The sequence below is a fragment of the Gambusia affinis genome, linkage group LG02, assembly GCF_019740435.1.
Source record: "Gambusia affinis linkage group LG02, SWU_Gaff_1.0, whole genome shotgun sequence".
Classification (NCBI taxonomy): Eukaryota; Metazoa; Chordata; class Actinopteri; order Cyprinodontiformes; family Poeciliidae; genus Gambusia; species Gambusia affinis.
Genome location: NC_057869.1, coordinates 7,010,056 through 7,025,312, shown reverse-complemented (window position 1 = coordinate 7,025,312; position 15,257 = coordinate 7,010,056). Strand labels below are relative to the sequence as shown.

At 36.5% G+C, this 15,257-nt stretch overlaps 1 protein-coding gene across 1 annotated transcript; it reads left to right on the top strand.

Moving 5' to 3' along the window:
- The first annotated feature begins 331 nt into the window (after positions 1 to 331).
- lpcat2 (lysophosphatidylcholine acyltransferase 2) lies at positions 332 to 11,487 on the top strand. The gene is made up of 14 exons (XM_044133271.1): positions 332 to 611; positions 921 to 1,063; positions 4,098 to 4,315; positions 4,728 to 4,840; positions 5,249 to 5,309; positions 6,425 to 6,483; positions 6,824 to 6,858; positions 7,057 to 7,111; positions 7,194 to 7,276; positions 7,580 to 7,705; positions 7,811 to 7,964; positions 8,651 to 8,749; positions 9,282 to 9,423; positions 10,400 to 11,487. Exons 1-14 carry the CDS (start codon positions 501 to 503, stop codon positions 10,576 to 10,578), a joined length of 1,578 nt encoding a protein of 525 aa, XP_043989206.1. The 5' UTR covers positions 332 to 500; the 3' UTR covers positions 10,579 to 11,487.
- Positions 11,488 to 15,257: the final 3,770 nt, after the last annotated feature.

The following is a 15,257-nucleotide window of genomic DNA, read 5'->3' as shown; positions in this document are numbered from 1 at the left end:
TTATAGAGTAGGCTATGGCAAGCGGAATTTTGAATACAAACACAAATGGCTTGGCATAAAGGGTCAAAAGAAGACTTTCATTCGTGGAGTTTAGTGTGAAATTGCGCCATCTTGTGGAAATTTGTAGGGACATATTTACCTGCATGTATTAATCTCACATACACCATAGATTAGTGCTTTGGCCTTTAGCCTTTGTTTGTGACATAGGTTTCATTAGAATTGAAATTGATCGGGAGAGCAGATAATGTTTTCAAGTAAAGCAGAATAATAATGGGAAAAAAAACAAACAAAAAAACATGAGTGCAAAAAATATTCAGTGGCAGCGGTTCCAATCACTTTGGAGGTGGAGCTTCGTGGTTGTCAGACCCTGTATGTCTGTGGAAGTTTAAACTGCACCGGTCGCATGCTGCGGGAAGAAAAGAGAACAAACCCCAGTTAAAGGAAGTGTGATGATAACATAACGGCGCAGTGAGTGCCTGCTTTACCGAAGACTGTACACGATGCCGCAACAGCGAGTGTTCGCCCTGCCGAGACAAGAATCTCTGCTCCTTCCTGCGGTCATCAACCCGTTCGTTCAAGACACCAAAATATCCAAGGCTACAGTAATAAAAGTGAGTATGCGGTGGTTGTTTTAGTGCTCTTATTAAAGCAAGCGCTGAAGTTGTAGCTGCTTTTGCAACGCAACGCTCATGTTATGTTTCAGACGCACAGACAGACACACACGGTCTACTGTGTAACCAGGGCCTTTAATGCCTTTGATAATCTACTTGCAGCACCAACAATGACGGTGATTGTGAGCTTTCACGAGCACACGGTTTACTGGGATATACACAATAGAACGTGTGATTGTCAAGTGTTGTTCATTCGCTTGCTGTATTGGTTCTTATGTGTTCATGATTCCCACTCTCCTCTTCGTGCAGTGTGTCCTGTTGGGAATTTTCCTGGTGCCTCTTCGGGTCATCCTCATGTCTCTGGTTCTGACGTTGACCTGGCCTGTGGCTTTTATAATCACTTTTAAACAACCTTTAAAAGGAACAGTGGAACCAATGACAGGCTGGAGACGGTAACTATGGATGCAACATATCCTGCTTCAAATTAGCCCTCAATTGAGGTTGTTCTGCTTCGAGTAACCCCAAACCATGACACTCTTTCCATATTTGTCTAACTTAGAGAAAAAGGACGAAAAAAAGAGTCATGACAAAGCCGATGTTGGATAATATACATAAACTGTTACCCAGCTAGCGCTGAACATTCAGACAACGTCCTATTAACGTTGTTATGAACGTTTAGCGAACGTTGAATGCAAGTGTTAATTAGACGTTTGCAGATAACATTCGGCAAGGGTCAAGATGATCTCTATTAATGGCACTGAAAACGATATGAGAGACATCAGTAAATATTTCATTAGAAAAAAAACAAGTGGTATGGCTTTAATTTTCACGCATAGGATTTAATCAGACATTCAAAATCAAAATTAAATATAAATACATAAAATATCAAGAAAAACGTCAGCATTTAAAACATCCAATGCTAAGAAAAACACCTTACAGTCAGAGGTATAGAGTACCCAAAATTGTACTCAAGAGTTTAAGTACTTGTACTCAAGAGTCATTGACTTTACAGCAGTTTCTTCTATTGTGTAACATGTGTTAACAGTGGAAAGGAACAACTCTTTTGTAACCCTAACAGAATCTCTCTCAGTAAGAGAGACTGGGTTTTGAGAGGATGGAGCAGACACTAAGAAACAGATAGAAGCTGTGGTACTGGAGTACTTTCCTTGTTGAAGAAAAAAATGCACATAGCCAATGCAGATTTCTGTTAGCAGCTTCATCAGCTTGGGTAAGAAGCATAACAGACTTCTTGTTACTTATCTGATGATTGGTGGTGATCCTCTAGTTTTCACACCCTTTTTGTTTTTCATAACCCAAAATGTTTCCAGATATCAGAATTTTGTTGTGTCACAAAAAAGTAGACCAGGCTTCTTTGAACAGTCTGACTAGAGGTGTAGGATGTGTAGCACTGCACTACTTTTTATGCTCTATTTAGTCAGAAAAAAACCACATCTGGTTTTGCTTGCACTTTGTCATGCATTAATTTGATTATAGTGTATAAATGGTGTGACGGAAGTGCTTAGCAGTTTTGAAACCATAGCTTTTTAATACCTTGGTGCACTTTTATGTCTGAAACCAACCACACTTGTGACTGACTACATATTACTATTTTGACTGTACAACTCATTCAAAAATAGAAACCAAATACAGAACCTGGAAAAAAACATATGTAAAAAGAACACACGCTAACCTTGATATAATCTTGTTTATTTGATTTGTATCAGGTTTGTGTGGATTGACATTTGTATATGCAAATTCATCTACCTGCAGCCCTACAGGTAAACAGTTGTATGACCAACGATTTTTAATAATGTTACAATTTTTTTCTGTTCATCATAACTGGGGTGTTCCCCTAGAAAAATACTCTTTGTATTTCACAACCCAAAATGTTTCCAGACCTTTCCAGCAACAATAAAAAAAAACATTTTGTATAAAATGGTACTAAAAACATGGCAAAATATAATATTATTAAATACAATTTTTGAATTGACATATACCAAGTCTTTTGCATAAGATTTCCTGTCATACTTAGGAAAGTATAGATCATAGGTGTGTCGCCAGTGGTACTTCTGTGGGCACATAGGAAATTGGCAACTTACCAAAAAGTACCACTGAAGAAATAACTTAAAACTACAGAACATATTTGGTTTCATCATGAGAGAATTTACCTAAAACAAGGAGAAGTAGCTTTTACAGATTCATAAAATGGACTCGGCAAAAGTCTGCACTTTCTCAAAATAATAGCAGCTGACATAGCTTAAGTATTGGTGCATGCTCTTCTGCTGAAACATTTCTTGCAAGATCATATCTGACCCACAAGCATTATCTCAGCTCCCCACAGCTCTCAGGAAGGAAATAGTGGTATTATCAGGGTGTATAAGGGAAACTTAAAAAGGAATTCTTGCTTTTACATAAGTGTTCCTTTTCAAGTGCCTAAAAAAGGAGTTTGACAGCATGTTTTCTGTATGTTCTGCATATGTTTTGCAATCAAAACATTGTGATTCATTGAGGTATGGACTGGCACCTAAGTGTTAGCAGCAGATCTTTAAGCTATGTAAACTGCAAGTTGGGGTCTGTGTGCATTTGATTTATTCATCCAGCATAATCCAGAAATGCTGAATTAGTTTGAGATCTGGCGAATGTAGGGCCAAGTCAACACCTCTAACCAATTGCTGTGCTCCTCAAACAATTTCTAAACAGTTTTTTGGCATTGTGACAGTGAGCATTTTCCTGCTGAAAGATACTTCAGTTTACGGTATTTATACTCCAATTCATAGCAATTGTCGTTTCAAGGCAATTTACAAAACAAGTTTAATTCAATCATACATACCGATTCCCAAGTCAGCTACATATATTGCAAATTACTTATAATTATCAAACAATGCAGTCAAGTTCTGTTTGATATTCAAATTGCTTAAAATGTTTTTATCAAAGAAAACCCAGCAAATTTCATCAAGTCACTAACTTAATGGAAAAAGGTGAAGTAAACCTTTGTATTCTGACATGTCTTTGTCAGAAAAAGTAATACATACACCTAATCTACAACGACGTTATGCCGGTTAGATGCAGAAGCCATTTGTTTTTCCAGTACAGTAAAATAATTAATACAGGCCACTGTACATAACTCAGTGGCCTGTATTAATGTTAAGCTAATATTAGCATCACATTGTTTTAAGCTTCCTCCCACATGGAGTCTAGTTATTAGAGGTTCAAAGTTTCATTGCTTATAAAAGCGCCACTCTGCCACTTAATGTTTAGCCTAAGTAACTCACTCTGCAGTGTCACTTCCTACCTTTTCCCTTGTCTACGGACGAGACATTTGTTACAAATATAGAGGCTCAGTTTGGTAACCTAGCCTGTTTCATAAGGATTTTCATTGTTCTGTTTTTTTTGTTTAAAGAATAACTAAAATAGTCGCCAAAGGGAAACCCTGAAAATTGCTAATAAAACTCTCGTTCTGTATATTTTCTTCTGCACCATTTATAGGCTCATGTGTGAAAGAGTGATGGTTGCCTTGGGGAGGGCCTACTACTTTGCCATGGGATTCAGAGTTGTGGTGAAGGGTAAACAGGTCAGCAGCCTCGAGGCCCCCATTCTGGCAGTGGCCCCCCACTCTGCCTTTTTTGACGCGATTGCATGCCTTGTATCCGGCCTGCCCTCCACTGTCTCTCGGGTCGAGAACCTGGCTACGCCCATCTTTGGCAGTAAGACATTTCTCAATCGTGCTGTGTCTTGAACAATGTTGAGGCATGTGTGCTTCAGGGAATGAAGGGTGTATTTGTTAACTTGTGATGTGACACAAGTGTGAAACTATTTTAAGATGTTTTTTTTCTGTCTTCATCTGACAGCAAAATTTCACACTCTCTTTTGCAGTGTTTTAATTCTAGGAGGCATGTATGTTATGTGGTGACATTTCTGGTGTCAATATTCAGCACAATATCAATAAAAACACCACTGATACATTTTTAGTGAAGACACTTGCAAAGATTGAACTGTAAACAGTTACAAGTAGCTTGCTTCCTTAAAATACAATGGAAACATAAAGCGAGACTGGGAAATGTGTTCTTTTTTTTTCTTGTATGTTTTAACATCAAGGATGTTTGACTTTCTCTGCAGGAATTATCCGTTGTTTCCAACCAGTGCTGGTCTCTAGAACTGACCCAGACTCCAGGAAGAACACAATATTGGCGATCGAAAGTCGGGCTAAATCTGAGGGCCTTTGGCCACAGGTTCGTAAACAACACAAGGACAGAAACTGAAAGAAAGCCACAACTTATTCTGAGGCTTGTTTGCCAGAATAAAAGAATATTTAAGCAATTAGTAAGCATACTTTTTATTTAGCCCATGATTCGGTAATGAATATGTACGTTTTGTTGGTCTGATCTAATTTTATAATGCCGAATGTTGAATTTTAATTAGTGTCATTATAATTAGTAGAAATGTTGGCATAAAAAATATCTGTTTGTAAACAGTGTAATTTACTTAGCAATTTGCATAACTGAAAAAAATAAACTTTTCAAAATTACTTGTATATAATGTTACATAATGTACTCATAAGAGGTTTATATTACTTCTAAATGACTAGAATAATTTGGAAAAGTATAGTTTTAAAATAAAAATAATGTTTTGTCCTTTAGGTGCTGATATTTCCAGAGGGAACATGCACAAACCGCTCATGTCTTATCACTTTTAAACCAGGTAAACTTCAATGACTTGTGACTTTCTTAAATTAATTTTACAGTTGTTTTTTTTAAGCGGCAAGTGAAATTACCTTCTTTATATCAGTACTTTATAGTTGCTTCTAATGTCGATGAAATGTATAATACAAATAAACTTGAAATTTGACTGACACTTTCATTTTTGTGTGAAGACCTGAACTGTGAAAGTTTCATAACACACCAATTTGGTTTGTTCTTTACTTTGGTAGATTTGATGGTTTGACAAGTAACCATGAAATAAAGAATCTAACTAACCAAAGCAAAGGGTTTGGTTAGTTAGAAAAAATGGTCCATTGTCCATTTTGACATTTTGTGGTAAAATGGACAAAGTAAAAACATAATGCAGGTTTTGGAGTGGCATAACCAAAGTCTGGACTTAAATCCAGACAAAACATTATATATAGTGTGACATGCTCAAAAACCATCCAATTTGGCTAATTCCATCCAATTCTGCAAAGAAGAGTGGGCTAAATTTCTTCACTGCGCTTTGATCGACTGAGAACCAGTTACTACAAATAACTGTTTACAGTTTGATTTGACTGATGTTTTCCACTTAATAAGTGACATAATAATTTAAAAGTTTCATTATGTATTCATTCAGGTTATCTTTGTTTGATATAAAAAATGTTAAAAAATATAGATTTATAAATGTGACTAATAATAGAATAGAAGTATAAGAGGGCAATTATTGCTATATACAGTACAGACCAAAGGTTTGGACACACCTTCTAATTGAATTCAATTAGAAGGTGTGTCCAAACTTTTGGTCTGTACTGTATTTACACAACTGTATAGTTGGTCTTAGTTGCAAATGCTAACAGTTTTAATTTGTTGGCTGTTTTAGTTCTGGTTTCCATTACTCATTAGTCTTTACTTGCTAAGTAAAGACGTCGCTTCCTCTTGCATGACTTCTTCTTCTGCTTCTGTGTTCAGCTAAATTCTCACCTAGAAAACCTCTTCATGTTGTGGCCTCCAATAAATTTTTAATGTAGATTCTTCTCGAGTGTGTGGCCAATTTGTTCTGAGTTGGGTCAGAAGATAGGAATGTTATTCCAGTGTCATTCTTCTATAATGAAAGCATCATCTCTTTTGTAGGTGCCTTTATCCCAGGGGTTCCAGTGCAGCCGGTTCTTCTTAGATATCCCAACAAAATAGTGAGTGTTATGATTGCTGTACAATAACTCATGTCTTACTTTAAGAATTGTGTTATAATCATGCAGAGATTTTGATTATGATACAGATGTATACTGCCCAATTTAATGATGATACACTTGCATCCTCCCATGCTGTAGTCACATCTAGAAGGCAGTTTATCAAAAATTATAACATTAACATTTTTGACTCATGATCCTCTAGTGATATAAATGAGCAATCATTAGATCGCTACTTTAAAAAAATACATGGAATCTCAGTGTTAGATAATTATCACCTGATTTGCCTTTTCCACATTCCATATTACAATGTGTTTTTAAAAATTTAATGCTTGCTCTTTAGGATACAGTGACCTGGACGTGGCAAGGTCATACTGCGTGAGTATTATTTACAATCTTATTTAATTGATTAAATTTAATCTGTGGCTTTAATAGTGTTTGAGTTTCATTTTTGATTCGTTGGTGCACCATGCCTGCATGAAATCTGTGTTTATGTTTTATACATCTGGGAGCATTTTAAAGACTAACAGCATTTTTGTAACTTTAAATGAACTTTCCTCCTTGTTTTACACACAGGACTATGGTGCTGCTGCTGACATTGTGCCAGCTCTACACCACGGTGGAGATTGAGGTAACAAAGTGTCTGGCTTAGAAGTTTGCTTTCTGCTTGACCTTCTATGCAACCCTTTTCTGCTTTTTGTTCTGTTTTCCAGTTCCTGCCACCATACGTCCCCAAAGAGGATGAGAAGAAAAGCCCCACTCTTTTTGCCAGCAGAGTGAGAGACATCATGGCCAAGTGAGTGCTCATTGTCCATGTGTCTGTTAAGTCTCATGGAATTCATTTGTCTGTTGTTGAAAGCTGGTATACAAAACAATTCCCTTGCTTTGAATCACCCATTTTACTTTTTTTCCCCCTTTAGTACATAGAGGAACAAGACTCAATAGAAAATTGGAAGTATATATTTATACATGCTCCAGTGTGCGAAAGACTGGAGCATGCTGAGTTTGGTTATTTCACCCATGATATTTGAATGCCTAAATTTTGTTTGCATCCACATCTAAAATCATTTAGGCTGACTGCTGAGATTCTTACCTTCAGGGCTTTGGGCGTTCCAGTGACTGACCACACTTATGAAGACTGCCGCCTCATGATCTCAGCTGGAGAGCTAACACTTCCCATGGAGACTGGCCTGGTGGAGTTCACTAAAATCAGTCGAAAACTCAAGTAAGAACATCTCCTGCACCTCTTCAGACTTTATAATTTTTTTTCCAATGCCATTTTAGTAGAAGAGGGGGGAAAGGGTGATCACTTTTGTCTTTGTTCATGTAGTCTGAAGTGGGACTGTTTGAAGAAGGAACTTGAGAGTTTTGCAGCCATGGCCTCTTCCTGCAAGGGAGGGAACATAACCATTGAGGAGTTTGCGAGAATCCTAAAGCTTCCTGTAAACCCTGTTCTTGCTGAGCTGTTTGCCTTGTTTGACAGGGTGAGGATGTTTGTTTCCAAAACCTATAATGTCCCATTGCAGCTTTGACTGCTGAATAATACTCTTGCTAAAAACTTGCACTATCTTCTGTTTAGGCACTGGGTGGGTTTCAATATTACAGTGGACCAAATTGTTTTGGAAATTTGTTTTCTATGTTTCTATGGTTTAAAATAATTTAATAAGATGTCAGTGTGAGTAACATCTCCACTGTACTGTGTAAAGTTGTGCTACTTCCTGATTTCGAGTCCCGTCCTCGTTGCAATTGCCTCATCTCTTTACCCTCTTCTCTCAGCCCCCTTCTTGTCAGATTACTGTTGAATAAAGGCTGTTGATGCTCTGCTCAAGTTAAAGTTTACTACAAATGATAAAAATTCACTTGTTTTGTGTGATATCAGAAATTTATTTATATTAACTATTGCAGATCTTTCTTATTGGAACCAGTGAGCGTGTAGTTTTGAGTTGATGTACAGAACTAAATGCAAAAGCAACTTCCAGTATCACATTTGATGTATAAACTGTACTTAAAAAAAAGAAAAAAAAAGAATTATTTTTGTTTCTCATTACCTGTTCTTGTGTCACTGTCAGAACTATTGATACAATCTGGTATATATTTAATGAATTCCAGATGATGGATAAACAATGTGAATTCCTGACACAGTCAGCTTTGCTTGTCTTGCACTGTGCAGGATGGGGATGGTACAATTGACTTCAGGGAGTATGTTATCGGTGTCAACATCTTGTGCCGACCAGCAAACACCGAAGATGTTCTAAAAATGGCTTTCCAGGTAGGATGGGGGGAAATATTCACATTGATGGTAACTTATCTATTTGAGTAGGAAGAGTTCTTCAAAACTGGTGCTTTAATTGCAATTCTTTATTCATCAACTTATTCTATTTGGGCAGCGTTTCCTGCTGCTGTTATTTTTTCATTCGATTTTTTTAAGTAAATAATGAGGAACATAAGCTGGAAGTACAAAGATTCTGCTCCCAGATCTGCCTTTACTGTCTGTGCACAGCAGTCAGAAGCAGCTAGAAACCAGAGACAGAAAGGCATGGACAACATCAAGTTAACAAAGAGTGTCTGCTGGAGTCATTTTGCCGGACATGAAACCAAATATAATTTTGAACAAACAGTTTTTGCATTTATTTACCGTAACTGAAAGCTTTTCCTAATACAATTAATACAACAAAATTTAAGTCGCTGTATTTTGTCTCCCAACAACCTTTCTGTTATTTAATAATAATTTCCTTCCCTGCCTGCCAACCTTTGAAGGAAACATAAATTTAACTCTTAACTTTTTGCTTTCTCTGCTGCAGCTGTTTGACATAGATGAAGATGGGAAAGTCTCCCTTGATGAGTTTAACGCTCTGCTGCGTTCTGCTCTGGGAGTGCCAGACCTGGACACGACAAAGCTCTTCAACGAGATTAATGCAGATGGTTCTGGTTTTATCACTTTCAGTAAGTTATTTGTGCTATCTTTTTTATGTCAAGCTACATTTTGGCATTTAGATGCTCCTAGGTTGTTTGTACAAGTGTTTTGGCATAGACACTGGAATGTGTGCAGCGAGTAATTGAATACATTTTTCATTACTTTAACTTCCAGGTAATATGGAGGACCAAAATTGACATAATGAGAAATAAAAGCATAAATATACATCTAGTTTTTCTTTGTCCTTACACATGAATTTCCGTCAAGAAATGTATATATTTTCTTTTTCATTTGCCCTAAACATGCATTTTTGTCAAGAAAATTAGATATTTTGTTTTGTCTTTTCCTCATACAAGCCCTCCTTGTTTTGTCGTTGCTTCCTCTCCTTTTTCTATTTGTCCTTTTTCTGCTTGTCTTTTTTCTGCTCGGCCTTTTTCTGCTTCTCCATGTGCATCTTTATGTTCATGAAGAGAGCTGCCTTCTATGTTCAGCTCATTCTATTGGCTAATAGAACTTTGGAACCACTATAAGACGTTGTGGGGTGTTTTCGTCTCGCGCAGTTGCTCTGTGCCATCTTTACAGGCCACAGACCAAAGCAAACTTTATCCCGGTGTTTTTATCATGTTGCCAACCACAGTGAAGTTTGTTTCGAGTTGGACATTGGATATTCCAATAGGAGACACAATACCCTCTATTAAAATGTCAAGTCATATTCAATATTTTAAATAATTTTAATATTTAATAATCTATTTTCTTCAATAGCTTCTCTATTGTGTGCCACATTGACTAGAAATCAGTGTGTAATTGCTGTACTAAGCTGTATATATGAAGCACACACATTTTTATTCTATTTTAATTCTTGTTTTATTTTTGTTACCTATTTTTTTTTTAGTTTAAATTTAGTATTTCTCTTCAGTAGCTTCTAGGTCATGTGACCTATTGAGTCAAAATCTGTGTGGAATTGTTCCACCAGATATTAATATGTTTTTCTTCCTTGATTTTCAGATGAATTCCAGATGTTTGCCTCAAGCCACCCCGAGTATGCCAAACTCTTCACAACCTACCTGGAACTTCAGAGATACCAAGCGAGTCAAGAGGCAATGCCGGGCGATCTGCAATTAGCCGGGCAAATCCGTAAAGGAGAAGCAACTGAGGACAGCATCTCTGACAAGAAGGATGACTGAGACTACCAATGCCTGTAAACTTTGCTTAATTGCGCTGGCAGAAAAAACAAAATAAAAACAAATTCAAGGCTAAGTTGTTGCCATCTAAGTCAAACAATTAAAGCATTTGATTTTAGAGTCCTTTTTTATTTAAAAAGTAGTGCCTTATAGATTTTCAATTAATCATCACATAACGAGTATTTGTCATAGGATGGAGAAAAAAAAAGTTAAATAAGATTAATCTTCTGTTAAGAATCATCTTAGCGTAGCAGTACATTCTTCCATAGTTATACTTGAATCCTATTTTTTTGTTTTTTTGTAGAATCACTCTGTTGCACTGAGATGAACACAACCCTGTGCACCTTATTCTTTGTCTTTGTGGTTTGTATTTACATAAGAAACAAAAATGCCAAACCACTGTATCTTTAATCATGAGCAAAGGATCCCTGTGCTTCTGTGTTGCTGTATAATTAGTGTTCAGTAAGCTGCAGTAAGAGCTTTCCAGTCTGGTGAGCCAGAGTTATATTCTGCACGAAAGCTATGTTTACATTGAACATAGATGCTGCGCCTTACACTTTTTTGCAGCGCTCAGGGACAAAAACCTTGTAAGTCGGCCGTGTAATTAGACAGAAGTTTGCTTTGCATGTGTACCTATTTGCATTTCTACTGATGATAGTTGTTGCTGAGACAGCAGAGTGCCCGTGCTGCTTTAAGTTGACTAAAGCAAATCAAGCATTGAAAATAGGGCAATTTGTGAGCAAAAAGCCAACAGTGCTTCTTCACAGCAGCATATTCCATAGGGGTAAAAAGCCGCATTGTTATTTATGTAGTGGAGCGTATTGCTATTATGTGAGCTGTGTTATTGTTTTTTTGTTTTTTTTTTATGAAAATTGCAAAGTTTGCTTTTTAGAATAAAACAATAACAGAATACTTGCTCTTTGTTTCGCTTTTATTTCAGTTTAAGTTTTCTTATTTTATTCACCATGAAATCTAATTACTTTTTCAGCAGCTGTAATGATGTTTCTCTATAACAGCCACAAGGTGCCAGCAGTTAGCTGTTCTCTGTCTAGCGTGAGCCCATCCAACTCTCTAGGTTTTAATAAAATGTGACATTTGGACCCTAGATAACAAAATTAGATTTAGGTTGACACATACATTTGTTAAATGAGAATTAGAGTCTGAATGTCTGGTGTTTTCCTAATACGTAGAAATTAGGGATGTTCTTTATGAAGGCAGATGTATTTGGGTAAAAAAATAAATGCATCTCTGGTGAATTCTAACAGCAATCAGTGAGAAAATATTACACGTTTAGCAAAATAATTCAATCAAATGGAAGTACAGAAAGCAAAGTAAAATCAAAGCAATGATTTCTCAATATTTTGCTGGCATGAGAATATAAATCCTAAAATATGCCTTCATCCACTGTCTGCTTAATCCTGTTTAGGGTGACATGGCAGCCGGAGGTTCAGGTCCAAAAGTGGAGCTGGATACCAGCCCAGAGGGTTTCACTTCAAAACACTCTTAACTACTTGATTTTTTTTAAGTGACCAATTATTCTGACATACATATTTTTTAGCTGTGGAAGGAAGTTGGGATACCTAAAGAAAACTCATGAATTCATGGGGAAAACTTGCAAACTAAAAAGAAAAGCCCCAGCTGGGATTAATATGAAAAACTGTTGTTTTTTTTTGGCTTTCTTGTTTGTCCTGCTTGTAACCTTGGAGGAGGCTCCTCCTGGGATTTTAGGGGTGCCCTCTGTTTCCCTCTCAGGTTTCTCCAACGATTTTACAACACTGGCCTCTGGCTTCACTTCGGTGCACATTTTACATGCAAACTCATACATACACATCAAAGAGTCTGATTTTATTTCTACAGAGGTTTTCATACAGAAGAAATGTAACACAAAGAACTTTGCAGATGTGACAACAAATGAAAAGAACCATCAACAAGTTAAGTAAATATTTTTTTTTACACATTTTACAGCTGAAAAGAATAAATAAATAAAATATAATAAATGAATAAAATTGTAAGTGAGGAACATCAGAGATGTACTTGAGCATAAAAACTGATTGTTTACACAAACATTTAAAAACCTAAAAAAAATATAGATAAAGCATTATGTTTTATTTATGTTGAACTCTAATGTAATGATAAAAATTTGGTAAAAATGCAAATTAAATAGAAGAAGCCAATGACACATTTGATAAAAACAAATAAAATTAGTTTAGACAAATAGATACAGTATTTAAGAAATATGTTTTTCTTCTGCATGTACCAGGAGCCTACAGAATCTCTGATGTTGAGTGTATTAAATCTTCTTGTATGGCTGTGGGTGCAGTTGAGTCATTAATCTGTGTGTGTCACTTTAGTTGTATTATTTTTATTCTTCAAACATTACAAAAAATGTACATTTTGCTTTAAGACCTGGCAGTGTTATCCATCCCTTCAGATTGATAACATGTTTCTATGGGGTTCCTTCAACTCAGTTAACATCTGTATGACCCATCATTTATGCTCATTGTGTAAAAAGAAGAATTCTCAACATATTTATTTGCTTTCTCAATTACACATTTTAAACATATTTGTATTTATTATTTTCAAATAAGGTGTTTTTTCTGGTAGTTTTTTTTATTTATTTTATAAAGCAAAGCACTCAAATGTTTTTCAGCCATGAAGCCACTTGAACCAACTCTGATTTCTGTATGTGGTTGTGAGCATCATGTTAATATGCATGCCAAGATTAATAGAAACACAAAAATGTATGTAGGGCATAAAGGAGGCTGAAAGGAAGTGTGGAGAGACGAACTCCTCATTAAATGCTCCCTGTTAGACTAACTGTGATTACTTGCTGTGATTTCCTCGTTCAATTTGTTTTAACCTTTTCAGACGTTCAGAGGCTCATTTCATTTTGATCAAAATTGATGAGATGCCATGGAATCAATTAAACTGCCTTTTGTCACCATGTTTACAACAGTTTGGATTCTTCCCCACCCACAGTGCTTGCTCTCCTCTCTATAACCCGCGCCACTCCATCCTGCCGCTTTTCCTTTGGTTGTATATTGCTGTATCCATTTCAGCCCTGCCTAGAGGGTGATCCTGTCGCACTAGATTGTGGGAGATATGTGTTCGTAATTTGATTTGGTCTCCTCAGGACCCGAATGAATGAGCAGCTTGTGTTTGTGAACACAAACACACAACCATATGGGGACTCAGGCCCCCTATATGGTTGGGAGGATCACTGTGTCAGGCTGGAAGAAAAGGTCAGAACCAACAGGTCTTATCATTAAATTGATGTGGCACAACTTGGTGCATCAATTTCACCAAAAGCTTTTTGTCTAGTTCAAGTAAAATAAGGTCAAGAACTAACCATTTTCTATTTTATGTAGAACAGACAAGTCAGTGCAATGGGAAATGTCTGCATGGACAGTTCTTTTGTTGTTGTTGTAGTTTTAATGATTTACATAATTTTACAGATATAGTCTGCTGAAAAAAGTGTACAAACCTCTTGATGTTTTTCACATTTTCAAATCTGACAAACAAATTTGCTTTAACCTAAAACAGGGGTTCTCAAATCCAGGCCTTGAGGGCCATTGTCCTGCAGCTTTTAGTTGTGTTGCTGGTCCAACACACCTAAAAGTTGAAGACATTGGTCCTGGAGGCCTGGATTTATGGAAGAGGATTAGGGCCACCGAAAAAAAACTAAACGTCAGAATTCTGAGAATAAAGTCAGAATTCTGAGAATTATTATTATTTTTTTTTCGGTGGCCCTAATCCTCTTCCGTATGGATTTGAGAGCCCCTGACTTTAACTAATCCATTTTATGTTGACAGGTTTTAACCCTCTCAAATGTGAACCTCAGCCTCAAGTCTTTTGTCACCTCTAACAAGTTTTCTATGATTGTTCTGTATGTAATTCTGTTCATTTGTTTTTTTATCAACACAAGTTACACTGTCTCTGGTGACAAAAAAGCATCCCGACAGCATGACGCAACCACCACTGTATTTTACGATGTGGTTGATGTGCATTTCTGCCACAAATAACATTTTCCATGTTGGCCAAATAGTTTAATTTTAATTTAATTTAACTTTAACTTCTCATTTGATGTGGTTGCTGAAATGGCTTGTACCAAACTGTAGGTCAAACTTCTGACTTTCTTTTAAAAATGGCTTCATTCTTGGTACTTCTTTATAAAGGTTGATGTTTTGGAGTCAACGTCTAGTTCCTCTTGTGTCCACAGATTCTCTTGCCTGAATTATGGATCCCTGCGTCTTCTCCAGAGTTTCATTCGACTTTTTGATTGCTTTACGGTTGTTGGGTGTGTATTCACCTTCTGTTATTGGAGACCTTATCTGGTTGGTTAAATTAGGTGCACAACACTTTCTTAGGAAGTTTGCAGCTCTGCCATACTTTTTGCATTTTTCAGTGAGCATAAGTAGTTAGTGAAATGTTATAATAAAATACATTGAAGTCTGTGCTTCTAAGATGACAAAATGTGACAAAATAATACCTTACAAAATAAGACCTAATACAAGATACCATACTTCCAGTGTGTGCATAATGGTGGCTAAGTCATCATGAGTGTTTATATTTTAAGAATGTTGCATGAGAGCACAAATTCAAAATAAGTTGTGCCTTGCGTTCCTATATAATGGACTTTCCCGCCTATAACAACAGGATACCTGGGTGTGTATTCACACTCC

What these genes read in the sequence shown, in the direction of transcription:
- lpcat2 (XM_044133271.1), top strand. Translation starts at nt 501, where the DNA reads ATGCCGCAACAGCGAGTGTTCGCCCTGCCGAGACAAGAATCTCTGCTC. An exon ending in CCAAGGCTACAGTAATAAAA is followed by an intron (nt 612 to 920) that starts GTGAGTATGCGG and finishes CTCTTCGTGCAG; the next exon opens with TGTGTCCTGTTGGGAATTTT. An exon ending in ACGTGGCAAGGTCATACTGC is followed by an intron (nt 6,859 to 7,056) that starts GTGAGTATTATT and finishes TTTTACACACAG; the next exon opens with GACTATGGTGCTGCTGCTGA.